General features: G+C 67.0%; 1 protein-coding gene across 2 annotated transcripts; it reads right to left on the bottom strand.

Moving 5' to 3' along the window:
- Nucleotides 1-121: 121 nt before the first annotated feature.
- AP2A1 (adaptor related protein complex 2 subunit alpha 1) lies at nucleotides 122-15,017 on the bottom strand. 2 transcript variants are annotated; one of them, XM_039509954.1, is made up of 22 exons: nucleotides 14,949-15,017; nucleotides 14,487-14,629; nucleotides 13,881-14,074; nucleotides 13,678-13,807; nucleotides 12,851-12,952; nucleotides 12,501-12,609; nucleotides 12,069-12,219; nucleotides 11,810-11,978; nucleotides 11,423-11,560; nucleotides 10,939-11,121; nucleotides 10,233-10,330; nucleotides 9,884-10,115; nucleotides 8,443-8,607; nucleotides 7,670-7,830; nucleotides 6,845-6,913; nucleotides 5,982-6,064; nucleotides 5,257-5,346; nucleotides 4,216-4,339; nucleotides 3,940-4,056; nucleotides 3,465-3,534; nucleotides 2,489-2,623; nucleotides 122-491 (listed from the first exon to the last, which is right to left on the bottom strand). In XM_039509954.1, exons 2-22 carry the CDS (start codon nucleotides 14,535-14,537, stop codon nucleotides 414-416), a joined length of 2,649 nt encoding a protein of 882 aa, XP_039365888.1. In that variant the 5' UTR covers nucleotides 14,538-14,629; nucleotides 14,949-15,017; the 3' UTR covers nucleotides 122-413. The 2 variants fall into 2 exon arrangements, with proteins under 2 accessions (XP_039365888.1, XP_039365889.1); XM_039509955.1 differs by lacking the exon at nucleotides 6,845-6,913.
- Between the last annotated feature and the right edge of the window lie 4,940 nt (nucleotides 15,018-19,957).

Below are 19,957 nucleotides of genomic sequence, written 5' to 3' on the forward strand. Positions count from 1 at the left end.
GAGGGGGTCAGGGCTGGGGGGGGGGGGCATTTGCAGCCTCCCCAGCTGCTCTGAGCTGCCAGGGTGGGGCAGCCCAGCTCCCCCCCTTTGAGTTCCCTCCCTCTTTGTGCAGGTGGGGGGGACTTAGGGGGCACAGAGCTCACAAGGGGGGGGCGTAGTGTAAACAGACACACTCCAGCCCCTCCAGGCCCAGAGAGTGGGGGCAACCCGACTAATCCAGGAACCGGGGGCACGAGCTGCCCCCCCCCAAAGGCAGCTCCCGAGGGCCCCTCCTGGAGGAAGGGGGGGCCCCCCTTGGTCCGTCCGAAGCGCTGGGCCCCCACGGGCCAGGCAATGAGAACACGGTTACCACGACAACAGGATGGGGCGGGGGCTCGATGCAGACACCCCCAGAGCTGGCCGCAGCCCCGGACTCAGAACTGCTCGGCCAGCAGCCCGCAGAGGTGCCGCGAGACGGGCTCCCGGCTGGTGCGCAGCGTCAGGCGGTACATCTGGGGGGGGGAGGAGGGAGCGCAGCGTCAGGCGGTACCCCCAATCGCCCCTCAGGCCCCGCAGCCCCCAATCGCCCCTCAGGCCCCGCCCCGCCGCCCCCAATCGCCCCTCAGCCCCGCAGCCCCAATCCCCTGAACTTTCCCTCAGACCCCCAAACGCCCTCCCACAACACAGCCCCCCAAACTCCCCTCTACCCCCCACCCAATACCACAGCCCCTGACCCCACCCCAAAACTAGGGCTGTCGATTAATCGCACTTAACTCACACGATTAACTCACAAAAAATTAATCACGATTTCCAAAATCAACTGCAGTTTTAATCGCACTGTTAAACCCTAGAATCCAACGGAAACGTATTCAATAGCTTGGATGTTTTTCTGCATTTTCCTATCTATTGTATTCTGGGTTGTAACTGAAATCAAAGTGCAGATTGTTTATTGCAAATATTTGCACTGTAAAAATGATCAATAGAATTTTTCAGTTCCTCACACAAGTACTGTCGTGCAATCTCTGTCGTGAAAGTGCAACTTACAAATGTAGATGTTTTATTTTGTTTTGTTACATAACCGCACTCAAAACCAAACCAAATGTAAAACTTCAGCGCCTACGAGTCCACTCAGTCCTACTTCTTGGTCAGCCAATCACTCAGGCAAACAAGTTTGTTCACATTTACAGGAGATGATGCTGCCAGCTCTTTATGTACAATGTCACCTGAAAGTGAGACCAGGCGTTCGCAAGGCACTTTTGTAGCCGGCATTGCAAGGTATTTATGTGCCAGATGTGCTCAACATTCGCACGCCCCTTCATGCTTCGGCCACCATTCCAGAGGACATGCTTCCATGCGGATGACGCTCGTTAAAAAATGTGTTAATTAAATTTGTGATTGAACGTCTTGGAGGAGAATTGTACGTCCCCTGCTCTGTTTTACCCGCATTCTGCCATATATTTCATGTTATAGCAGTCGCGGATGATGACCCAGCACACGTTCGTTTCAAGAACATTTTCACTGCTGATTTGCCAAATGCAAAGACGGTACCAATGCGAGATTTCTGAAGATCGCTACAGCACTTGACCCAAGGTTTAAGAATCGGAAGTGAGGTCCAAAATCCAATCTGGACAGGGTGTGGAGAGGCTTTCAGAAGTCTTAAAACAGCAACACTCCGATGCGGAAACGACAGAACCCAAACCACCAAAAATGAAAATCAACCTTCTGCTGGTGGCATCTGACTCAGACAATGAAAATGAACCTACGTTGGTCCGCTCTGCTTTGGATCGTTATTGAGCAGAACCCGTCATCAGCATGGACACATGTCCCCTGCAGTGGTGGTTGAAGATGAAGGGACATTAATCTTTAGCACATCTCACACGTAAATATCTTGTGACGCTGGCTACAACGGTGCCACGTGAACACCTGTTCTCGCTTTCAGGTAACACTGTAAATAAGAAGCCAGCAGCATCATCTCCTGTAAATGTGAACAAACTTGTTTTTCTGAGCGATTGGCTGACCAAGTAGTAGGACTGAGTGGACTTTTAGGCTCTAAAGTTTGACATTTTTTAATGCAGTTATTTTTTTGTACATAATTCTACATTTGTAAGTTGCACTTTCACGACAAAGGGCTCACAGGACAGAACTTGCCTGAGCTGAATTGAAAGCTACAATTTCTTTTGCTTTTTTACAGTGCAAATACTTGTAAGCAGACAAATAGAAAGTTATCCCTGTACATGCTGTATTCTGGGTTGTAACTGAAATCAATATATTTGAAAACGTAGAAAACAGCCAAAAATATTGAAATAAATGGGATTCTGTTACCAGCACGATTCATTTTTATAATCGTTTGACAGCCCAACCTAAAACCCAAATCTGCAACGCAACCCCAAACCACTAGCCCCCACTCCCCTCCCACAGCCAGTAGAGAACCCTGGCGTCCTGGTTGCCAGCTGCTCCCCACCCCGCTCTACCCACCAGCCCGGACCCAAGCGTCCGGGCCCCCCCTTACCTGGGCCTGGGCGTTGGGCTCCAGCCGCAGGAGGCAGCCGACTTGCAGCGACTTGGTCTGGATGATGCCGGCGCCTACGTAGTTATCGGGGTTGGGATCCACCTTGTCCAGCAGGGCGCAGCCAAAGCCCAGGAGCTGGGGAGACGCCAGGGGTGGGGACATCAGAGCGGCCAGACTGGGTCGGACCAAAGGCCCGTCCAGCCCAGTGTCCTGTCTGCCGGCAGCCGCCCCCGAGGGAACGAACAGCAGGGGGCACCGTCGAGTGACCCATCCCCAGCTCCCGGCAAACAGCGGCCACGGACCCCATCCCTGCCCAGCCTGGCTAATGGCCACCGCTGGACCTGGCCTCCAGGGACCTGGCTAGGTCTCTTCTGAACCCTGTTCTAGCCTTGGCCTTCACAGCATCCTGCGGCAGGGAGTTCCACAGGCCGACTGTGCGTCGTGTGAAGAAATTCTTCCTTGTGTTTGTGTTAAACCTGCTGCCGGTTCATTTCATTGGGCGCTTCCTGCTTCTTGTGTTATGAGGAGTAAACAACACGCCCTGATTCACTTTCTCCGCCCCAGGCATGATTTTATAGAGCTCCGTCACCCCCCCACCCCCCCTTAGGCGTCTCTCTTCCAAGCTGAAAAGTCCCCGTCTTATTAATCTCTCCTCATGCAGCAGATGCTTCCTACCCCTCATCATTTTTGTTGCCCTTTTCAGAATAGATCTTTTTTGAGATGGGATGAGCACATCTGCACGCAGTATTCCAGATGTGGGTGTGCCATGGATTTATACAGAGGTGTTGGGGGGTTCCTCTGGGGGGCGGCTGCCCCCCACCATAGCCCCAGGGAGTCACAACCGCAAAGAGAACCCAGGAGTCCTGATGCTCAGCACTCCAGCTCTAACCACCAGTCCCCACTCCCCTCCCAGAAAGGGAACCCAGGCATCCTGGCTCCCAGCCCCCCACCCGCTGACCCCCACCCAGCCCCTCACCTTGGCCTTGGTCACCTCGGAGTCCATGGGGTGATTTGCTTTGAAGATCTTCTGGGCTTCCTGCTGAGGCCTGCAGGGGGGTTGGGGGTATCAGATGATGCATCCCCCCCCCCACTCCACCCTCCGGGCTTCCCCGCAATGGGCTTCCTGTGACTGGCCTCCCCCTCCCGGCGCCATATGGGGGGCTAAAAATTACTGGAGCCATGCCCTGGGGGCCCCTCCCCCTGCCCCCCCCACGATCTGTCTCCTGCCCACCCCACCCGCAGACTGGCTGCCCCCTGCCTGTCAGTCCCCCCTGACCCCTCCCACGATCTGTCTGTCTCCTGCCTGTCAGTCCCCTGACACCCCCACGATCTGTCTGTCTCCTGCCTGTCAGTCCCCTGCCCCCACGATCTGTCTGTCTCCTGCCTGTCAGTCCCCCCCTGCCCCCGATCTGTCTGTCTCCTGCCCACCCTGCCTGACCCCGCCCACGTACTGGCTGAGCTGCTTCCAGCGCTGGAAGAAATCCTGCGACAGCATCTCGGTGGCCTGGAAGAACTTGTTCAGGGTGACGGGCAGCTTGAGGGTGATGCTCTGCAGGGTGCCCCCATACCTGGGGGGAGGGGAGCCGTCAGGGGGGCAGCCCCTCCCCCGACCGCCCCCTGCAATACACCCAGCCCCCGGGGACGCGCGCCAGCACCCCCTCCCCAGGCTCCTCCCCTAGACACTGACCCCCGTCCCCAGCTCCCCGCGGCGGGGCAGGCGGCGCTACCTGAACTTGATGTTGAGCAGGGGGGCCAGGGTGAAGTCGCTCAGACACTCGATGTTCAGCACCTGCTGCACCTGGGCGCCGCCCTCCACCAGCGGCTCCACGGCCTTCGGCTGGATGTTCAGCTGTGCGCCCGCTAAGGACGGGCCGGGGGTCCCCTGTGCCCCCCCAGGCCCCCCCCACCCCCCCCCCCCCCCCCCTCCACGAGCCCCCCACGGCCTTCGGCTGGATGTTCAGCTGTCCCCTGTGCCCCCATGCCCCCACCGCCCGATCCCCCCCCACTGCCCTCCACCTCCGGCTCCACGGCCTTCGGCTGGATGTTCAGCTGTGCGCCCGCTAAGGACGGGCCGGGGTCCCCCTGTGCCCCCCCCTGTGCCTCCCCCAGGTCCCCCCCCCACCGCCAGACCCCACCGCCCTCCACCCGCGGCACCACGGCCTTCGTCTGGATGTTCAGCTGTGTGCCCGCTAAGGAGGGCCGGGTCCCCTGTGCCTCCCCAGGTCCCCCTCACCGCCAGACCCCCACCCTCCACCAGCGGCTCCACGGCCTTCGGCTGGATGTTCAGCTGTGCGCCCGCTAAGGACGGGCCGGGTCCCCTGTGCCCCAGGTCCCCTGTGCCCCCACCGCCAGACCCCCACCGCCCTCCACCAGCGGCTCCCAGCCGAAGGCCGTGATGTTCAGCTGTGCGCCCGCTAAGGACGGGCCGGGGTCCCCTGTGCCCCAGGTCCCCTGGACCCCACCGCCCGATCCCCACCGCCCTCCACCAGCGGCTCCACGGCCTTCGTCTGGATGTTCAGCTGTGCGCCCGCTAAGGACGGGCCGGGTCCCCTGTGCCCCCAGACCCCACCGCCCGATCCCCACTGCCCTCCACCAGCGGCTCCACAGCCCACTACAGACAGGCCGGGGTCCCCCTGTGCCCGCTCCCGGGACCCCCCTCCCCGCCGATCCTCCCTCGTTTCTTGCGCCCAGGTCCCCGCGATCCCCGCGCTCCCCAGATCTCCCCCCTCAGATCCACCCCCTCGATTCCCGGCCCCACGGCAGGATATGGCTCTGCAGCTCGCCGGGGTAGGTGACGGTCGGAGTGAAGCTCTGGAACTGAACCGACGTCTTGTTCCCGTAGAACAGGTACATCCGGCCTGGAACGGCAGCGGGTGACAGGACCAGACCCCCACAGCGCTTCCTGCCCCCCTAGACCTCCCCTCAGCCCACCACCCCACGCCTACATCCCCCAGAACCCCTCCTGGCCCTGCCGCGTCTCCTTCCACCCCCCACCAATCCCCCAGAGGCCCTCCCACCTCCCCACGCCCACATCCCCAGAACCCCTCCTGGCCCTGCCGCGTCTCCCTTCCCACCCCCACCAATCCCCCAGAGGCCCTCCCACCTCCCACGCCCACATCCCCAGAACCCCTCCTGGCCCTGCTGCGTCTCCGCCTCCCAGAGCCCCCACCAATCCCCACAGCCCCTCCCAACCCCCACGCCTACATCCCCAGAACCCCTCCTGGCCCTGCCGCGTCTCCCTTCCACCCCACCAATCCCCCAGAGGCCCTCCCAACCCCACGCCTACATCCCCAGAGGCCCTCCCGGCCGCCCCATACCGACACCCAACCCCTCCCGGCCTGGGACAGCAGTGGTGGAGAAAAGGCCTCCAAAACCTCCCCCTCACGCCAGACAGCCCCCACCTCACAAACTTCTCACCACCCCCACCCCAGAAAGACATAGGGCGATAACCACCCCAACACTCCCATCCGGCCGGCGCCCCCCCCCCCCTCACCCAGGGTCTGCCGGAACTCGGATTTCACCCCGATCTGCAGCAGCTGGTTCTCGAAGAGCACCCCGTTATTCTTACACACGAACCTGCCACGGGGGGACGGGGGCAGTGAGCTAAGCCCTGCCGGTGCCCCTCACTCCCGCCCCACAGCCCCCCCCAGAGCTCTGCCGGTGCCCCTCCCTCCTGCCCCACAGCCCCCATAGCTCTGCCGGTGCCCCTCGCTCCCGCCCCACAGCCCCCATAGCTCTGCCGGTGCCCCTCGCTCCCGACCCGCAGCCCCCAATAACTCTGCCGGTGCCCCTCCTCCCGCCCGCAGCCCCTCCCCAGCTCTGGCGGTGCCCCTCCCTCCCCCCCCGCAGCCCCCCCGGCTCTGCCGGTGCCCTCCCTCCCGCCCGCAGCCCCCAGCTCTGCCAGTGCCCCTCCCTCCCGACCCGCAGCCTCCCCGGCTCTGCCGTGCCCCTCCCTCCCGCCCGCAGCCGCCCCGGCTCTGCCGGTGCCCCTCCCTCCGCCCGCAGCCCCAGCATCTGTGGCTGACAGGAGCCTGCCTGTGTGACAAGCAAACTCACGATACCGGTGGCCACAGGACAAGTCTGACCTCCGACCCTCCCCCCCCCGCGAGGCAACAAGGGGCAGACGGGAGTCGCAGTCGAGAGAGCTGGCACGGGGGGGGTCGGCGGGCGACAGGCAAGCGAGAGACACCCCAATAGCACATGCTGACGCCCCAGAGGGGGAGCCAGCACCCAGGGGGGAGCAGAGAGATTGCACAGGGGGGCTGCTCCCACCTGGCAACAGCGCACCTACCCAGGACTGCCCCGCCCCAGGGACCCAGGCGTCCGGGACCCAGCCCCACCCCGGCGGTTTCTTACTTGTTTAGCAGCTCATCAGCTTCAGAGATAGGCAAAGCAGGGTCATCGGAGGAAGCAGCTGTTCCCGAGCTGGGGGGCAGCAGTGGGGGGGGCAGCGGGGGGCAGGGAGAAAGCAGAGAAGACAAGTCACCAGAAGACGGAGCAGGTGCGAGGTTAGTTCCCGGACAGACGGACGCAGCACGAGGGACGCAGGGGTCAGAGCAAGGCAGGTGGGGATAGGACTGGGGAGAGAACCCAGGAGTCCTGGCTCCCAGCCCCCCGCCCCCAAAACCATTAGCCCCCACTTCCTTCCCGAAGCTGGGGAGGGAACCCAGGTGTCCGGCGCCAAGTCACTGCATCATCCAATCACAGAGCAGCAGCCAGAGCCACAAGGGTCACCCAATCCCAGGGCAGCAGGAGAGACAGACCAACCCCACCCCACACGTACATCCCCCCCAGGCCAGAGACACAGACCGACCCCCCCCCACACACATACATCCCCCGCAGGCCAGAGACACAGACCGACCCCCCCCACACACACACACACATCCCCCCCAGGCCAGAGACACAGACCGACCCCCCCCCACACACACACATCCCCCCCCGCAGGCCAGAGACACAGACCGACCCCCCCACACATACATCCCCCGCAGGCCAGAGACACAGGCCGACCCTCCCCACACATACATTCCCCCAGGCCAGACACACATGAACACGAGCCCCCCAGCCAACAACTTGATGCACAGAAAGTGCCAACTGGGAGTGAGGGGCCCATTCGGTGCCCCCCTGAGCCAGCCAGTCCCCGCCCTGGGCCGGATGGGAGCCGGCGCCCGGGGCCCCCCTCACCTAAGGAAGTTGTCCTCGGTGCCAGGAGCCAGGCCCGGCGTGGCTGAGGTGTTGTCGGAGAAGACGTCCACCAGCAGGTTCCCGGCGCTGGTGGGGGCGGCGGAGCTGGCGGGGGGGGCTGCCCGGAGCCCCAGCAGGTCAGCCGACGGCGAGGGGGTGGACTGCGGGGGCCAGGGGGGGGGGGAGTGAGATCGCCCGGCCGAGGAAACGGGGTGGGGGTGGGGGCAGAGCCAAGCCTGCCGGGGGCCACTCCCACCTGTGGGGCGCCTCTTGCTGGTGCAGGGTGACTGAGACGTACCAGGCACCCCAGGCTTCCCGGCTCCCCCCGACAGGCCCCACTCCCACCCCATGGCCGGCCGAGGCCCCGGGGCCTCCCAGCTGCCCCCGCCCCACGGCCGGCCTAGGCCCCGGGGCCTCCCGGCTGCCCCACTCCCGCCCCACGGCCGGCCAAGGCCCCGGGCCTCCCGGCTGCCCCTCCCGCCCCACGGCCAGCCGAGGCCCGGGGCCTCCCGGCTGCCCCCGCCCACGGCCGGCCGAGGCCCCGGGGCCTCCCGGCTGCCCCCGCCCCACGGCCGGCCGAGGCCGAGGCCCGGGGCCTCCCGGCTGCCCCCGCCCCACGGCCGGCCGAGGCCCGGGGCCTCCCGGCTGCCCGCCCCACGGCCGGCCGAGGCCCCGGGGCCTCCCGGCTGCCCCGCCCCCCCGCCGGCCAAGGCCCCGGGCCTCCCGGCTGATGCTCAGTGCCAAGAGGAGAAACGCGGGTTTGGGGGACTCACGGTGGTGCTGGCCGTGGGCTCCACCCCCCCGTTGAGCTCCGCCCCGGGCTCCTTCTTCCCCTCGTCCAGCTCGCTGCCGGCCCCGGGCCCCTTCTTCTTCTTCAGCTTGGCCAGGATGGACGACTCGCGCTCCGGGAAGGGCGGCATCTCCTCCAGCACCGTTGCCTGGCGGGAGAGAGGGGCTGGGTCCAGGCTGGCGCCCCTGGAGGGGACAGGCCCCTGCCCCATTCCCTGCCCCCCTGAGCCAGCCAGTCCCTGCCCTGGGGCCGGGTGGGAGCCGGCGCCCCCTGGTGGGGACAGGCCCCTGCCCCATTCCCCGTCCCCCTGAGCCAGCCAGTCCCTGCCCCGGGGCCGATGGGAGCCGGTGCCCCGTGGAGGGGACAGGCCCCTGCCCCATTCCCTGCCCCCCTGAGCCAGCCAGTCCCTGCCTCGGGGCCGATGGGAGCCGGTGCCCCCTAGAGGGGACAGGCCCCTGCCCCATTCCCTGCCCCCCCGAGCCAGCCAGTCCCTGCCCTGGGGCCGGGTGGGAGCCGGTGCCCCCTAGAGGGGACAGGCCCCTGCCCCATCCCCCGCCCCCCTGAGCCAGCCAGTCCCTGCCCCGGGGCCGATGGGAGCCGGTGCCCCCTAGAGGGGACAGGCCCCTGCCCCATTCCCTGCCCCCCTGAGCCAGCCAGTCCCTGCCCCGGGGCCGATGGGAGCCGGTGCCCCCTAGAGGGGACAGGCCCCTACCCCATTCCCTGCCCCCCTGAGCCAGCCAGTCCCTGCCCTGGGGCCGGGTGGGAGCCGGCGCCCCCTAGAGGGGACAGGCCCCTGCCCCATCCCCCGCCCCCCTGAGCCAGCCAGTCCCTGCCCTGTGGCCGATGGGAGCCAGTGCCCCCTGGAGGGGACAGGCCCCTGCCCCATCCCCGGCCCCCCTGAGCCAGCCAGTCCCTGGCCTGGGGCCGGGTGGGAGCCGGCGCCCCCTGGAGGGGACAGGCCCCTGCCCCATTCCCTGCCCCCCTGAGCCCGCCAGTCCCCGCCCTGGGACCGGATCAGGGCCTGCGCCCCCTAGAGGGGACAGGCCCCTTGGCCCACCCCTGAGCCCGCCAGTCCCGACCCTGGGACTGGATCAAGGCCAGCGCCCCCTAGAGGGGACAGGCCCCTGCCCCATTCCCTGCCCCCCGAGCCAGCCAGTCCCTGCCCTGGGGCCGGGTGGGAGCCGGTGCCCCCTGGAGGGGACAGGCCCCTGCCCCATTCCCTGCCCCCCTGAGCCAGCCAGTCCCTGCCCTGGGGCCGGGTGGGAGCCGGCGCCCCCTAGAGGGGACAGGCCCCTGCCCCATTCCCTGCCCCCCCAAGCCCGCCAGTCCCCGCCCCAGGACCGGATCAGGGCCTGCGCCCCCTGGAGGGGACAGGCCCCGTGTCCCACTCCCTGCCCCAGGGCCGGACGCCCCCCCGCTCTCACCAGGACGTCGGTGCTGGCGATGGAGCTGAGTTTCAGGTACTCCACGGCCCGCTGCTGCAGCTCCACGTCGGCGTTGCGGATCTGGCTGTCGGAGCGCAGCACCTCCTGGATGGTGCCCTTGGTCTCGGGGAAGAGGTTGATGAACTTGATGTAGGTGGAGAGGAGCAGGGCCCGGGTGGCCACGCTGCACAGGTGGAACTTGGAGTGCAGCAGGTTGAACTGCACCAGGGGGCTGCGGGCACCGGGGGGGGGGGGGTCAGCACGGGCTGGGGGGGCATCCGAGAGCCCCCCCAGCTCCTCCCGCCAGCCCCAGGGCCTCCCCCCACCACAGGGACCCCCCCGGCCGTACCTGGAGCGGGGGTCTCCGGCGATGAGGTTCCCGAACTCCCCCAGGATGTAGCCCCCGACCTTCACCATGTTCTCGTGGCAGGCGGGAGCCTGCAGGGCCTGGGGAGGGAGAGGGGAGGGGGAGGGGTCAGGCGGGGCCAAGCTGGGGGGCCCCACCCCCGGGGGACGCACGGCCTGGGGCAGCAGCTCCCAAAGGGCCAGAACCGGCAAAGGGAGGGGGGCTGGGGAGCAACGCCCGAGTGGGGGGACGGGGGAGCGGGGGGGGGACGGACAACGCAGGGACCTGGGGGTCCTGGGCGAGCCTGGGCCAAGGGGTACAGCAGCTGGTGGCTACTGTCCCCCCATCCCTCCCCTCCCCCACCTCCCCATCCCCCCACCTCCCCTACAGCCCTGCCCCAGCACCTCCGCCTCCCTCCATCCCCTCCCCCACCTCCCTCAGCGCCCCATCCCCCCACCTCCCCTACAGCCCTGCCCCAAGCACCCCCCACCCTCCCTCCATCCCCTCCCCAACCGCCCCCAGCGCCCCATCCCCACCTCCCCTACAGCCCTGCCCCAAGCACCCCCACCCTCCCTCCATCCTCCCCAACCGCCCCAGCGCCCCATCCCCAATGCCCCCACCCTTTCCCAGTACCTCTGCCCTCCCCACCGTCCCATCCCTCCTACCCCGTTCCCCCAGCACGCCCCGCCTCCCCCCGCCCCAGGCTGACCTCGAAGACGGTCTTGGCAGCGTAGCCCTGGACATCGTCGCGGTTGATGACGATCTGGATGACGCGGTACCAGACCTCCTCGCTCACGTAGTCGCCCGCGATGCGGATCAGGTTGAGGATGGTGTCCACGTACCAGCTGTAATCCACCGCGTACTTCTCCGCCAGGATCGCCACCTTCAGCACCTGGGGGCACCCGCCGGCCGGCTCATGCCCAGAGCGAACCCAGGCGTCCGGCCCCAGCCCCCCGCTCCAACCGCTAGACCCCACCACCCTCCCCAAGCGAACCCAGGCGTCCGGCCCCCAGCCCCCCGGCTCTAACCGCTAGACCCCACCACTCTCCCAGAGCGAACCCAGGCATCCGGCTTCCAGCCCCCCGGCTCTAACCACTAGACCCCACCACCCTCCCAGAGCGAACCCAGGTGTCCGGCCCCAGCCCCCCAGCTCTAACCACTAGCCCCAGGCCCCAGCATCAGGCCCCACTCACGATCTCCTCTCGGATGGAGTAGTCGGCCGTCTCCAGGTAGCTGAGCATCTCGGACACGATCTGCTTGGCGTTGGTGCGATCGCACATGGCGTAGAGCAGGTCGGCCGCACGCTGCCGCACGCTCACGTCCCGCTCCGTCTGCAGGGTGGGGGGGTCAGCGCCACCCATGGGGGCACCCCGGCCTTCCCCCTCCCAGCCCCGGCTCCTCCCCTCCATCCCCAGGCTCCTCGGACATGCCCAGGGACCCACCCGCTGAGCCCCAGCAATGGCACCCCAGTGTCCCCCCCACCCCTCCTGTGGCTCCTCCCCTTCCTAGGACACGCCCAGGGCCCCGCCCACTGAGTCCCTCCTGACTCCGCCCCCAGCCCCCCCCCCCCCCCCACCGACCTTGAGGGCATTGATGACCGTCTCGATGTGGGTCTTCACAGCCTCATGGGAGAACTCGGAGCTGGCCAGGGTGCACATGCTCTCCAGCGCCAGGTACCGCAGGTTGGTCTCCCGGTGCTGCAGGAACTGGCCCAGCTGGTTACAGGCCCTCACCAGCAGGTTGGGTTCGCTGCGGGGACACCGGGGGGTCAGCGGCGAGGGGCAGCTGCGGGGGAGCCTGGGGCAGGGCTGGGGGGCAGGGCTGGGGGGCAGGGCTGACCTGTCGTAGTGGATAATGAGGCTGATGGCCTCGAAGAGGATGGCGTTCTTCGCGTTGGAATGTTGAACCTTCTTGGACTTGGGGGGCTCCTGCGCCTTGTTGAGGATGGTCTCCAGGCACTCGACCAGCCGCCCCTTCACCGCCGCATCCTCTGCAGGGTCACAGCACGGGGGTGGGAGTGTGGGGCCCAGACACCAACCCCGGAGAGACCCCCGGAGTCCTGGCTCCCCGCCCCTGGCCTAACCCCAGACCCTGCTTCCCTCCCAGGGCTGGGGAGAGAACCCAGGCGTCCTGGCTCCCAGCCCCCACTGCTCTAACCCCTAGACTCCCCTCCCCTCCCAGAGCTGGGGAGAGAACCCAGGCGTCCTGGCTTCTCCCCCCCCACCTGCTCTCTCCTGAGGCTCTGCGGGGGTGGGGAGTCGTGCCCCCTACCTGGCGGGGGGTAGCACTGCAGCAGGCGCAGGAGTTTCACGGAGAGCCATGGGGCCGGCACGAAGTAGTAGGTGTAATCCTGCAGGTCCGTGGAGGCTGACGACACGATCTGGGCAGGGGCCAGAGTGAGGGGTCAGTTCCCAGCCATGGGCCCTCCCCGCCCCGAATGCTGCCCTGCCCGCACTGGGGAGGGATCCCAGGTGTCTGGCCCCTCCCCCGCCCCCCGAGCCAGGGTGGAACCCAGGCATCCGGCCCCTCCCCCGCCCCCCGAGCCAGGGTGGAACCCAGGCATCCGGCCCCTCCCCCGCCCCCCGAGCCAGGGTGGAACCCAGGCGTCCGGCCCCGCTCACCCGGCTCAGCCTGGACACGGCCAGGGAGACGCACGTCTTGAAGTCGTCGGGGTTCTTCTTGCAGAGGCAGGTGATGAGGCTGACGGCGGCCGTGACCACACCCTGCGGGGGGGGGGAAGGGGGTCAGACCATGGGGGGGGGTCATAGGGGTCCCAGGATGGCGGGGCGTACCAAGTGCTTATGGGGGGGGGGGGTTGTGGCAGTGCTTAAAGAGGGCGGGGAGGCAGGATGTACCATGTGCTGGTTGTGGGGGGAAGCAATTGGGTGAGATGTACCATGTGCTGGTCACTGGGGGATAACTGCATGGGAAGTTGGGGCAAAACGTACCATGTGATGGTCCTTAGAGGGTGAGGTGGGAGATACCATGTGCTGGTGATGGGCAGGGCGGTTGGGACAGGACGTACCATGTGCAGATGGTCGAGCAGAGGAGGATGGGGCAGGATGCATCATGCCGATCATTGGGGGCGGGGCATACCATGGGTCATTGCTGGGGATGGTTGCGAGAGGACAAACCATGTGCTGAGCACTGGGGGCGCGGCAGAATGGACCATGTGCTGGTCATTAGGGGAGCAGCTGAGGCGGGACATACCATGTGCTGGTGGTGGGCAGGGCAGTCAGGGCAGGGCACACCCTGTGCTGGTTGTTGGGGGGGGCAGAATGTACCATGTGCTGGTCATTAAGGCAGCAATTGAGGCAGGACATACCATGTACTGGTGATGGACATTGTTGGGGGGGCAGAATGTACCATGTGCTGGTCGTTGGGGGGGCAGTTGTGGCGGGACGTACCATGTGCTGGTGATGGGCAGGGCAGTCAGGGCGGGACGTACCATGTGCTGGTCGTTGAGCAGGTGCACCACGCGGGACGTCCACTCGCCCATGGGCACCAGGTCGGGCGAGGTCTTGTAGAGACGCAGGAGACAGAGGGCCGCACTCTGCTTGACGCTGTCCATGGTGTCGCTGTGGGGAGGGGCAGGGTCAGATGGGCAGGAGGTTCCCCTCCCCTCCCCCCCGGCGAGGGCCCCCCGCTCACCCGGCCACCAGGACGCGGGGCACCTCGGAGGCGAAGGCCTCGGCCATCTCGCGGCTGCCCACGTTGGCGATGCAGTGCAGCGCCAGGCACATGAAGGTGGGGTTGCGGCTCGCCAGGTCGTTCTTGATGGCGTTGTTGATGAGGCGGATCAGCTCGCTGTTGGAGTTCACCAGCACCGAGATGAAGAGGTAACCCTGGGGGGGATGGGGGGAGCAGGTGATGCCAGGGTGGCCCCCGCAGAAATCAGGCCTCAGCCCCCTGTTACTGTAGTAGGAACATGAGCTCCGCCCCCTCCCCAAGCCCCACCCATCCCTCCCAGCTCCGCCCCCTCCCCAAGCCCCACCCATCCCTTCCCTCCCCAGCTCCCCCTCCTCCATCCCTAGCTCCCCTTTCAAGTCCACCTTTTCCCTCCCCCGTCTTTCCCTCCCCAGCTTCGCCCCTCCCTCCCTAGCCCCATCCCCACCTCTGCCCTTCCCAGCCCCACCCCTCCCTCCACCCCCACCTCAGCAGCACCCTTCGCACTCCACCCCCCAGGCTTCCAGGGCCGTCCCCCACCGCAGCTCCTCTCACTTGCACCCCCAATCCCCCAGCTCCACCCACACTCACAATCTGCTTCTCCGTGTACTTGTTGGAGCTCAGCAGGTTGACGGCCTCCATGTGCCCGAAGTCAATGTCATGGCCCAGCAGGAAGATGAAGAGCAGTTTGCACACGTATTTCTTCTTGCTGTAGCCGTCCAGGGCCTTGTCCCCTGGGGGGCGCCCGAGGGAGAAGGGTCACTGACACGGCAGGGAGGGAGCCGGGGGCTGCGGTGGGGAGAAGCAGAGCCGGGAGGGGCCAAGCAGGGACAGAAGCAGGGTAGGGAGGTATCATCCCTGGGGGGTTTCAGGGGTAGCTTCAGGGTAAAGTGGCTGGGGGGGACATCCCCGGTGGAGGCGGGGGAGAATAAGGGAGGCTGTCCTGGGCAGGGGAGGGGCTGAGGGGAAGGAAACAGCCCAAGGTGTCGTCCCCCCCATCCCACCCCCCACAGCAGAGCTCCACGTGGCCACCCCGGCGGGGGCCGCACTCACCCTTGAACTTGGAGCGGATGTTCGCCAGCTCCTTGTTGATCCTCTTGATTTCGGCCTCTTTGCTTTTACCTGAAATAGACGCACCAAGGACAGAGACTCAGGGGGGAAAGACAGGCCCCCGGTGTCCCATTTCCAGCCCCCCCTGAGCCAGCCAGTCCCCGCCCTGGGGCCGGATGGGAGCTGGTGCCCACTAGAGGGGACAGGCCCCATGTCCCAGTCTCTGCGCTGGTGTTTAACTAGGTTCCTAACAGCCCCAATATTTCCCCTGCCATCTCCCCTCCCTTCTTGGGGTTAACGCCCCCTGCCCCCCACCAGAAGTTTAAGGCCAGTCACCATCCAGCCCCGTCAGCCATCTCTCCTCCCCACCTTCTCTCAGTCCACAATCCCCAGACATTCCTATAGGAGCTCTGGGAAAGACTCGGGGGGCTCGTTATACAGCCTGGTGCTGAGATGCGGCCACCTCTGGAATGGGGCACGGGGGTGGGTTATACCCCAGGAGCTGAGGCTGGCAGGGCTGTGGGGTCCTGGATACACCCCTGAATTTTCTGTAAGGTTTTTAGGATGCCTGCGATTGCCTCAGTTTCCCTCTGCGCTTTGCGTGGCTACCCCGCGGGTGGGAAAGGGTTAAGCAGCTGCTCTAGGGGCCAAGCAGGAGCCAGGACAGGCTGGCACCCAGGGGCTCAGTGACGGCCCTGCAGGCAGAGCAGGACCCTGGGGCTCTGGCACTGACGGGTGCCCCCCTGAGGCTGACCCAAAGTTGGGGCGTAGCCCGGACCCTGTGGGTCTGTGACTGTCCAGGACAGACGGCCGGAGCACCCCTTCCCCACCCAGCATGGGGTTGGCCTGGGGAATTCACTGCCACTGGCCAGTCCTCAGCGCTGCTTCTTTGTAGCCCGAGATGGAGCAGCCAATGCCAGGCACGAGGGGGTGGGACGGGGAGGAAAGATGGTGCCTTGGGGGTTACCTCAGTGCTGCCCGGGGCCGGGACACCCGGCTAGATGGACTCGGGTGGGCCCAGCTCCGGAGCCCCCCTGTCCTGGGAAGGGGGCGTTCACACATGTGGCGTGTGAGCTCCAAGCCAGAGGCCTCGTAAACAGCTGGTCTCGGGGGGTTGGGCTGGGCAGACGGGGCCCCTTGGGACGAGGGGGGGGGGGTGTCAGCTGAGTCAGCCACGTTCCCCAGCCACGCGGGCAACAGGAAACTCCTCTTCAACGGGCCCAAGAGACGGCCCAGCCCCCTCAGCCCCTCGCCCGGCAATGCAGCGCCTCTGGGGTGGGGCAGGGGCTCCACCCCTCCAGAGCCCCCCAGGCTCCCCTGATACTCATCAATAGCCACAGCCCCAGGCTACTGTTCCTTCTCTGCAGGGGACAGACGGACGTGACCTCACAGCAGCAGGCTCTGCCCCCAGGCCAGGCTCCAAAACGCCCCACAGCCCCTCCCCATAACCCCTGCCAGCTGCCCGTCCATTCTGCCTCAATCCCCAGGGCCCGTCCCACCTCTCACCCCCTCACGTGGGTCCTGCCTCCCCCAGTCAGCTCCATCTCCCCCGCCCCTCCTGTCAGACCCACCCCCATACGCTCTCTCTTCTCCCCATTCCCTCCTCCCTGCCCCACACTCCAGTGTCTGCCCCTTCCCTGTCCATGGACCCCCAACCTCCTCCCCAACTCCACCCCCACAGTCTATCTCCACCCTGCCCCCATGTCACCCTGCCTCTCCCCCAACAGTCCCCCTCCTTCCCCTCCTTACAGCCCCCAGTGCCTCCCCGCTCAGGGGCCTTCACTACCTCGGTCTCCCCTCTCTCCTGATCCCCACCTCAGCTCCCCTGGTCTCCCCTCGCCCCTTGTGGTCTCCCCAATTCCCACACACACACACAATGCCCCCATCCTGATCCCCTCCCACGGCCCCTTCCTCCCCTTGACAGCCCCAGTCTCATCCTTCCCTGCACTTGGGCCCCACCACTGGTCTATCCGCAAGCCCCCAACGCCTCCCTCCAGAGCCCCCCATGACTCTCCCCCATCTGCCCCAGTCCCTGGCCCCCACCCTGCCCTCTCCCTCCTTTACTCCCTTCCCCCACCCTACTCAGCCCCTGTGCTGGCCCCCTCCCCATGACACCCCATTTCCCCTCCCCGCTGTGGTCCCCTTCCCCAGCCCCTCCCCATCTCACCTCATTCCTCCCCTCCCCTGCTGTCCCCTCCCCCCCCCATGACACCCCCGCTGTCCCCTCCCCTGACACCCCTGACACCCCCTCCCCTGCTGTCCCCTCCCCACCCATCCCCATGACACCCCAATACCCCCTCCCCCGCTGTCCCCTCCCCATGACACCCCGACACCCCCTCCCCTTCTGTGGTCCCCTTCCCCAGCCCCTCCCCATCTCACCTCATTCCTCCCCCAACCACCCCACCCCCCCTCAAAGTTTCGGGTGTCGGAGCTGAAGACCGCCAGGCCCCGCATACCCTCCCCCGTGGACACCGCCGGCATCCCGGCGCCTGCGGGACCCGCTTCCCTCCGCGACGGCTCCTCCGGCTGCTCCGGGCCCGGCCCAGCGCCGCCCGCCCCCGCGCCGCCCCTATTGGCCGCCGCGCCCGCCGCTCACGGGAGACCCTGCCCACGGCACCGCCGGCCATTGGCCGGCGCGCCCGCCGCTTACAGCTGAGCCCACGCCCATTGGACAGACCCACTGTCCCTCGGAACCAGCCACGCCCATGTACCGCGGCCATTGGACTGACACGCTATCCCTCAGGACGAGTCCCGCCCATGCACCACGCCCATTGGACAGACCCACTATCCCTCAGGACGAGTCCCGCCCACGCACCGCGCCCATTGGACAGACCCACTATCCCTCAGGATCAGTCCCGCCCACGCACCGCGCCCATTGGACAGACCCACTGTCCCTCAGGACGATTCCCGCCCACGCATCGCGCCCATTGGACTGCCGGCAACCACTCAGAGCCGGCCCCTCCCAGCTCTCAGCGCCCATTGGACAGACCCGCTATCGGTCACGGCCGGGCACGCCCATACACCGCTCCCATTGGCCGGCTCCTCAGCGCCCTCCTCCAAGTGCCCGTTGTCCTTGCTAAACGCTCCGTAGCACCGCCCCTGTCGCTCACCGCTATGTCCCGCCCACCAGCCGCACTCATTGAACAGCTTCCCCTGTCGATCAAGGTACAACCCCGCCCCTTCCCTTCTCGCAGTGGCTGAGCCTGCGATCCCGCAAGTTGATAGGCTGAGAAGGGGCGGGGCCACGACCCGACGGCGGAAGGGGATTGGTGGGATGGGGCCTGCAGTTCCAGGGGGGAGGGACTAGTGAGCCAGCGGGGAGGGGGCGGGGCTGGGAGCCCGGACTCCTGGGTTCTCTGGCAGGGGAAGGAGGCTAGTGTGGGGGGCGGGGTGCCCGGACTCCTGGGTTCTCGAGGCTGGGAGCCCGGACCCCTGGGTTCTCTGGCAGGGGAAGGGGGGGGCTGGGAGCTCGGACCCCTGGGTTCTCTGGCAGGGGAAGGGGGGGCTGGGAGCCCGGACCCCTGGGTTCTCTGGCAGGGGAAGGGGGGGGGGCTGGGAGCCCGGACCCCGGGGTTCTCTGGCGGGGGATGGGGGCTGGGAGCCCGACCCTGGGTTCTCTGGCAGGGAAGGGGGGCTGGGAGCCTGACCCTGGGTTCTCTGGCAGGGGAAGGGGGCGGGCTGGGAGCTCGGACCCCTGGGTTCTCTGGCAGGGGAAGGGGGGGGCTGGGAGCCCGGACCCCTGGGTTCTCTGGCAGGGGAAGGGGGGGACGGGGAGCCCGGACCCCGGGGTTCTCGGGCAGGGGAAGGGGGGCGGGGCTGGGAGCCCGGACCCCTGGGTTCTCTGGCAGGGGCAGGGGGGGGGCTGGGAGCCCGGACCCCTGGGTTCTCTGGCAGGGGAAGGGGGGGGGCTGGGAGCCCGGCCCCCTGGGTTCTCTGGCAGGGGAAGGGGGGGGCTGGGAGCCCGGACCCCTGGGTTCTCTGGCAGGGGACGGGGGGCGGGGCTGGGAGCTCGGACCCCTGGGTTCTCTGGCAGGGGAAGGGGGGCGGGGCTGGGAGCTCGGACCCTGGGTTCTCTGGCAGGGGAAGGGGGCTGGGAGCCCGGACCCCTGGGTTCTCTGGCAGGGGAAGGGGCTGGGAGCCCGGACCCTGGGTTCTCTGGCAGGGGAAGGGGGCTGGGAGCCTGACCCCTGGGTTCTCTGGCAGGGGAAGGGGCTGGGAGCCCGGACCCCTGGGTTCTCTGGCAGGGGAAGGGGGGGGGGCTGGGAGCCCGGACCCCTGGGTTCTCTGGCAGGGGAAGGGGGGGGGCTGGGAGCTCGGACCCCTAGGTTCTCTGGCAGGGGAAGGGGGGGGCTGGGATCCCGGACCCCTGGGTTCTGGCCCCAACTATTCAGGGCTAGTGGGGCCCATCCCTCTCCACCGTTCTGGTCTCCTAGTTTTGCTTCCCCTTTTCTCCTCCGCGTGGCTCTGCGGCGGCCGCTGGGCTGGAAGGTGCCGCCCTCTGGTTGCCCAATCGCTGCCCCTGGGCTCCCGCCAGCCCTTCCCCCTCCCCTCACCGCCCTCCCTGCCCCACCCGCAGCAGCCATTCACTCTCTTCCAGGAAGCCTGTGCGTGCCTCAGTTTCCCCCCATGTGCTGCCGGGTTACCTGGGGGTAGGCGGCTCTGCGCAGAGGCCCAGGGGCCGGGCGGTGGACGGCTCCTGGCTGGGGCTGGGGCTTGGGCCCCGTGTCAATGAGAAAACCCCAGTGGCCGGGACTGTGATACCTGCACCCCTGCTTTGCCGAGCTGGGGCACCCAGGCTGAGGGGCAGTGAGGGGCCAGGGCGTGGGGCTCTGGGCCGACCGGGCTGTTACTGTCTGTTCTCTGGGCTGACCAAGGCTTTCCTGCACTGGGTCCAGTCGGCTGATAAACCCACCCGGATGCCAGCTGGGGGAGGGGCGCGTTGCTCCCCGCGATGGTGCTGCAGGCCCAGGGATCCAGCCCAAGGGGCAGGTGAAGCTGTGGGGCTGACCCAG

Source organism: Mauremys reevesii, linkage group 22 (assembly GCF_016161935.1).
Source record: "Mauremys reevesii isolate NIE-2019 linkage group 22, ASM1616193v1, whole genome shotgun sequence".
NCBI lineage: Eukaryota > Metazoa > Chordata > Testudines > Geoemydidae > Mauremys > Mauremys reevesii.

Coding starts and splice junctions, on each gene's coding strand:
- AP2A1 (XM_039509954.1), bottom strand. CDS start 14,537: ATGGAGGCCGTCAACCTGCTGAGCTCCAACAAGTACACGGAGAAGCAG. Junction 12,220..12,500: donor GCAGTGCTACCCCCCGCCAG/GTAGGGGGCACG, acceptor GTGACCCTGCAG/AGGATGCGGCGGTGAAGGGG. Junction 4,057..4,215: donor CTGCTCAACATCAAGTTCAG/GTAGCGCCGCCT, acceptor CCCTCCCCCCAG/GTATGGGGGCACCCTGCAGA.